Source organism: Mustela nivalis (assembly GCF_964662115.1).
Source record: "Mustela nivalis genome assembly, chromosome: 17".
Lineage (NCBI taxonomy): Eukaryota > Metazoa > Chordata > Mammalia > Carnivora > Mustelidae > Mustela > Mustela nivalis.
Window position 1 is genome coordinate 22590246 of NC_139036.1, and position 6495 is coordinate 22596740.

At 52.1% G+C, this 6495-nt stretch overlaps 1 protein-coding gene across 4 annotated transcripts; it reads right to left on the reverse strand.

The window, feature by feature from the left end:
• Positions 1–328: 328 nt before the first annotated feature.
• COPRS (coordinator of PRMT5 and differentiation stimulator) lies at positions 329–4952 on the reverse strand. Of its 4 annotated transcripts, none has more exons than XM_082707397.1 (4): positions 4795–4952; positions 2559–2629; positions 1181–1398; positions 329–763 (listed from the first exon to the last, which is right to left on the reverse strand). In XM_082707397.1, the coding sequence occupies exons 1-4, from the start codon at positions 4891–4893 to the stop codon at positions 594–596; spliced, it is 558 nt and encodes a 185-aa protein (XP_082563523.1). In that variant the 5' UTR covers positions 4894–4952; the 3' UTR covers positions 329–593. The 4 variants fall into 4 exon arrangements, with proteins under 4 accessions (XP_082563523.1, XP_082563522.1, XP_082563525.1 ...); XM_082707396.1 differs by having other exon boundaries at positions 1181–1402; positions 2563–2629; positions 4795–4951; XM_082707399.1 differs by lacking the exon at positions 4795–4952 and adding an exon at positions 4466–4589.
• Between the last annotated feature and the right edge of the window lie 1543 nt (positions 4953–6495).

Consider the following 6495-nt stretch of genomic DNA (forward strand, 5'->3'; position numbering starts at 1 on the left):
AATGGAAAATAAGGTTCAAAATCCTTTCATCAACTGAGAGCTATATAATTGCTGGTTTAATTTTTTTGCCATTTCGTGTTCTCGCTTGCTGAAAGTCCTTGTTAAGTAAATGGTCAACTCTTCATCAACAGGAACAGAAATCAGCCACAAAGTCACCAACATGACTTGGATTCTACTCTCTGGCCAAAAAATTATTTTCTTCCATAGAGTAATTTTAAGGGTCCAAGTACGTTCAATCTTAAAATGTAAGCTAGGGACTTTAACTGAAGAAATAAGGCTTTGCTGGTAAGTATCCAATTAAAAAAAGGGGGGGTAGTAAACAAAAGCGTTTCAAATTTTTCTACCTTTATTTATAAAGAACACAACTCCTCCTGACACAGACACAAACACTCACATGTCCCAAGGAGGACCTCATGAAAAACAACAACAACAACAGAACTGGAGGACATCGGGGCCTTAGGTAACACCAGTCTGTGTGTCCGACTCAGGGATCACTGGGAATGTGTCCTCAAATGTGACCTCTCACCTCAATGAAAGGAAGAGAGACCTTCATCTGGAGGGCAGGCCCACCCACCAGGCAAACAGCTGCAGACTCAATCTTCAGCATCATCAAACTGTCCCGTTTCGAAGACCATCTTGGAATAATGGGGTATCAGCGGAGGTGGATGGTGCCAACTGGGGTCATAGACCATGTCCCCTTGCGGGGCACAGCATACCCAAGGTTTGACCTCTTGAGAAATGCAACCCTGGATGTCATCAGCATCTGCAAGCAGTTTAAAGAAAAAAAAAAAAAATTAAAGGCAGGAGGGGAGGGGAGGAGACAGACATTTGCAGTTCAAAAGCACACACACAGAGCCCACCTTGGATTGCGGTCTGAGGACCCCCCTGGGTGGTGCTTCTCAGAGCAGAGCCCTTAGCAGTGCAGAGGCTGCAAATGCAGGAGACAGCACTTCTCTCTGCAGCTGCTAGATTCACACAGATATTTTAAGAGTCAACTGCAAAATTTGCATTTTTTTTTCCAATATGAAGAGAAGCTGTCACAGACCTTTCAGCCCTGTACCAGGCAGGTATCAGGCTAAGCTCAGAGACTGGGTCCATCTTCCAAACTGCCTGCCTTTGGGGTAATACAGTAGGAGGCTCTCCGAACCTTGGTCTAGGACCCTAGATACGCCATACCTACCATACGGATTCCCTTGATCTGCCTTCAACTCCAAGTCCCAGTCCTCATTAAAAAGATCCGCAGCCTGTTCCTTGGGCGGACGGTCGGACATGCCTTCTGACAGCTCCCAGGTATTCAGGTCCCCGTCAGAATCCTCATCATCCACAGCAAACCCTTCCTCTTCTGAGTGGGTACCCTCACCGTGGGTAGGACTACCATTAGGGATGCTCTGTGCTCCACTGGCTAAGAAATCAACAGAAGGAGGAAGGTCTGAAAAAACCACTAGCAACAATACAAGGCTACTTGTGTGCTTGGAAAACGTCTGGCAAACTTACTGAGAGGGCAAGAGTGAAACAAGGGTACAGAGTTCCTTAGCCACCTGAACACTTAAAAAAAAAAAAAATGTTGTTTATCTTTCTCGAACAAGGGCTGATCATTTTTTCAATAAAACATTTTGCCTTAGGGACGCCTGGGTGGCTCAGTTGGTTGGACGACTGCCTTCAGCTCAGGTCATGATCCTGGAGTCCCGGGATCGAGTCCCGCATCGGACTCCCAGCAGGGAGCCTGCTTCTCTCTCCACCTCTGCCTGCTTGTGTGTGCTTGAGCGTACGTGTGTGCTCTCTCTTCCTCTCTGACAAATAAATAAATAAAATCTTAAATTAAAAAAAAAGAAAAAAGAAAAAAAGGCTAACAGGAAAAGAAACACTTTGAATTGTCCCTGGCCCTGACTCTGCAAGTGTCAGTTATGACCATACCTACATGCCGGCACAGTGCCTTTTCCGGACCAGCACTAGCAGTTCCTGTGATGATGGTAATTTTCTCTCATCTGTGCTCCAACAGGCTAGCTAGCAAGAGCCACGTGGGACTGCTGAGCACTTGAAATGTGGCTAAAGTGAATAGGGAACTGAGGTTTTCATTGTGTTTAATTATAATTTGCTTAGATTTAAAGAGTACCAGTAGCTGGTGGCTATTACAGCTCCAGATCCTCCCACCCAACCTCAGAACCAGCCTCTGAAGTTAAGCATTATTATCCCCATTTTAAAGAGGAAGAAAGGATAAATGACTTATCTAAGGCCTCAAAACTCACCCAGGACTCTGAGCTGGAGCTCAAAGTGAAAATAATGTTGCCTGGCTCCAAAGCCCACGCTGCCCTAAGCTGCCTTTCTCAGGAGACGGGAAGGGTTGAACACAAGGTCATGACCTCCTTAATGGAAGCTCCAGTGGGGCTACCACAGAGGGGCACTGTGGAAACACTGGGCAGAAAACACAACTCAGCAGCAAAGAGAACTGGCTGGGAAGAGGAGGCCAACAAGATGTAGCAACGGTCCCTCTCTTCCTTACTCCCTTTGTTTGTCCCCACATCCGACCCCACCCCACCCTCACCGTCTCCACCAGCTACTTGCCTAGCCGATCCATGGCCTTCTCAGCCTCTCGCTCCTGCCCGGAATGGTCGGCGAGGGCAAAGCTGGCCTGCAAGAAGGAGAGATGGTTACCCAGGACTTGGATTTGTGTGGGATGTCCCCGGGATTAAACTACCATCTCGCACCCTCACCTCTGTGAGGATGGGGCTGTGGCTCTGCAACCCCCATTTCTGCTTTGCCCTATGAGCAGCGGCAAGGCCTGAGGGGGAAGGGCGTTGCTCCCTCCTATTCCTGTGGACACCACCCCAGTGACACTCGGCCCCCAGGACACCCTCCTACAGGGGCCGCTCCATCCAGTTTAGAGTTTGCCAACCTCCTCCTTGGGCCCTCTCGTCAGGGGTCCGAAGCCCAGGCCCTCAGGCCCCCTCCTGTGCCTTCGGAGACCCCAGCCGTGGCTGTGGGCAGCGCCGCCTCCTCAGAAGTTGGAACTTCAGCTCTGCGAAGCCTCCCCTCTGAGCCTGTAAATTGTAATCATTCCAACCTCATTCCTTCATTCCCTAAGCCCTCGGTTGGTAGCCATTTCCTGCAGTTGCTATGTGCACCATGTTCATTTTTACCTTTCCAGTGACTTCATTTTCTAACAAATTCTGTCTCCTGATACATGGGGGCAAGAGAGCTGTAATTCTTTAGTGATGCTGAAGGGAAGTCTTCTTCCCTTACTGCCAACCATCTGCTTCTCTGCTCCCATCACTCAAAAGTTCCTGAAATCCCATCACCTCCAAGATCGCTTTGTAAATAGAACAAGAAATGTTCACAGCCTGCGTATTAAAGATCTGGTTTCAATCCCGGCTCTGCCATTCATTCAGAGTGTGACCTCCGAGAGATAACCTCAACCACCATGCCTGGGATTCCTTCTCCAGAAATTGGGGATAACTGTTCTGACCTTGCAGGGGGCTTATGATAACACTTGTGACAACACCTGACACCCTGCAGGAATGGAATACCAGTAGAGTTTAAACCCACCTTCTTTGTGCCTACCTCTAAAGTGCACTTGGCACCTGCCCCAATTAGCTCATGACCTAGTCCTCCCTTAATGAATAAGTTGTACCTCCTGTAGTAAGTGACAACCCTTGGTCACGGCTACAGGTCAGCTGGCAGCATCTCTCATGTGCACCACTGCGGTAGGTCCCTGCCTTTCCCACTCACCCACCCTGCCCAGCCTTAATAGTATCAACCACCACTCTGCTCAAAAATCTTCAACAGCCCTCCACGTGGGCACATAAAATTGGCCATGGCATTCACACCAACCCATCATCGCCCCTCAACCTGTTGAGCATAATCCTCTCCCCTTGCCCTGAGGCTGTGCCACCGAAGCTCCCACCCATTTGCTCTGTCCTTCATCTCCCCACCTCTGCAGGCGCCACCAACCTGTCCCCTTGGAGAGAAAGCCTGCATCCTTCCTGCTACCTCCTGATGGAATCACTATCATCCTATGCGCACTCCAAAGTAATTTGTGTGTAAGTCTATCACTGCATTTTTGTTATCTTACTCGGGTTTAGTACCATCTCTGATGCTTAAACAAGCATTCCTGTCCTCTCTCCCATTAACAGCCGCGTCTATCGTGGCACGTTAGGACACTAGGCGCCGGGTTAACAGCACTCAGCAGAGGGTTCCTACCCTCACGGAGCTCACCATCCAGCAGGACTGACTGACTGTAAACAGGGACAGGTGATGACAGTAATAACGGTCTTTTGAAACAGCAGGAGCTGTCTGGCGCGCAAATGAAAACAAGTTTCTGGAACCCCTGCGTCAAGCCGGGCCTTGGGTTTCAGTAAACAGAAAAGGAGAGCGCGCCTCAGACGTCATGTGGTGCTCAGGGTGAGCCGTGCATCCCCACCCGTGGTCCCAAGTCCAGCGGGGACAGCGCGCTGCTCGCAGCCCTCACCTGGCCCCGGCCCAGGCCCCCGACAGCGGCCCCCAGTTCTCGGCCATCAGCATCACCTCCCATTCAGCGAGTAAGCAGAGGCGCCCCCGCGATGGCCGGCCCGCCCCGCTCGCCTTCCCCCGCCCCCTCCCACGCCCTAGGCAGCCGCAGCCCGGCAGTTTCCAGCGCCAGCGCGCGCCCAAACGGCGTTCCTCCCGCCCCACGGCCCCCGCCCCGCCCCGCCTCGCCTCGCCTCGCCTCGCCTCGCCTCGCCCCGCCTCGCCCCGCCTCGCCCGGCCAGCGAGCCCCGCAACTTCCCGCCCCGCGCTGCTGCCGGCGGCCGCGCTCACCCCCGGGCTGGGGGGCGACTCCCGCGCGCTCGGCACTGGCGGACCCCGAGGCGGCTCAGCAGCCCCCGGCCCCCGGGCTCCGGCGGCCTGACGGTCCATGCCTGGCGGCCCGCGGCTCGGCGCCCTGGACGCTGCTCGGCCACGTGACGCGCCCGCCTGGCTGCCAGCCCGAGGATACGCCGCGGAGGGGCCAATCAGCCGGGGGTGCTGCGGCCGAGGGGGGCGGGACCCAGGTCACGAGGAAGCCAGGGGCGGGGCGGCGCGGGAGAGGCGGGGCGCGCGCGACAGCCTCAGCCTCCTACCTACGGGTCCCGGGATCGGATTTTCGTCGCTCCGGCCGGTGCCCGTCCCAGCTGACGGCTAGCTGGGTCTGCGGTGCCGGCTGGGATCCCTACCCCACCACGCTGGGTGTGCTTCGGCCACCGAACCTCGAATTCCTGTTAGGTCATTCAATCACCCGAGTCTACCTGCTAAGTCTACAAAGCTCAGTTCTCAAAAGTTTGAATGCATTTGAGCTCCAACCTCAGTTCACTCTCTATCATAGGTGTTTGTAGAACTCAGGCTGGAATGGGACCATAACCGACCCACAAATGGATGTGCCCGGGGATTCTCCACCCTAAATTATGATAGTTCTTATAAAGGTAATGGATTAGAAATCAGGACAGATGATGAAAACAATGTGCACACACCATACGACAGTCTCCATAACCCTGAACATTCTGTGCTGTCACAGTAGCTTATTCTGGGCTCCTGGTTTTTGTTTTGTTTTTTAAAGATTTTATTTATGTATTTGACAGAGATCACAAGTAGGCATAGAGGCAGGCAGAGAGAAGAAAGGAGGAAGCAGACTTCTTGCTGAGCAGAGCCTGATGCAGGACTCGATCCCAGGACCCTGAGATCATGATCTGAGCCCAAGGCAGTGGTTTAACCCACTGAGCCACCCAGGCGCCCTGGTTTTTTTAATGCTCAAAGCCTGACCCTCTGCGGCCAGAAGGCAGCAGCAGATGGGCAGGGCCTGACTTGGGGACAAATCCAAAGTCACCCTTCCCTGCCTTCCCCAAGACTGCCTGAACTCTCCATAACAAACCTGCTCAGGGCCTGATAATCATTTTAACAATGAAGTAACAGGAAAGTTAGAAACGGGGATTCCTGCTCACGAGGACAATCTTTTGGGACATTAGACAGGTTATTCCTTCATCTCCCTCAAAAAATGTCACACATAAGACATTTGAAAACATAGTGTACAGGAGAAATGGGCAGAACAGTTGAAGGTCAGTGGGAGACCCAGGCTTACAGTCATGGAATGAATAAATTATGGGGACAGAAGCTACAGTATAGGAAATATAGTCAGTGATACTGTAGTGGACTTGTATGATGACAGATGGGAGCTACACTTGTGGTGAGCGCACCTAACATATGGAGTTGTTGAATGGACTGTGTTGTACACCTGAAACTGATGTTCACATTGTGTCAACTACACTCAATTTATAATTTCAAATAAAAATTTTTCCTGGGGCACCTGAGTGGCTCAGTGGGTTGAGCCTCTGCCTTCGGCTCAGGTCACGATCCTGGAGTCCTGGGATGGAGCCCCGCCATCAGGCTCTCTGCTCAGCAGACAGCCTGCTTCCCCTGTTCTCTGCCTGCCTCTCTGCCTACATGTGATCTCTCTCTCTGTCAAATAAATAAAATCTTTTTTTAAAA

What these genes read in the sequence shown, in the direction of transcription:
- COPRS (XM_082707397.1), bottom strand. Translation starts at nt 4,893, where the DNA reads ATGGACCGTCAGGCCGCCGGAGCCCGGGGGCCGGGGGCTGCTGAGCCG. An exon ending in AGTCGCCCCCCAGCCCGGGG is followed by an intron (nt 2,630 to 4,794) that starts GTGAGCGCGGCC and finishes TCCTTCTTGCAG; the next exon opens with GCCAGCTTTGCCCTCGCCGA. An exon ending in GCCATGGATCGGCTAGGCAA is followed by an intron (nt 1,399 to 2,558) that starts GTAGCTGGTGGA and finishes TTTCTTAGCCAG; the next exon opens with TGGAGCACAGAGCATCCCTA.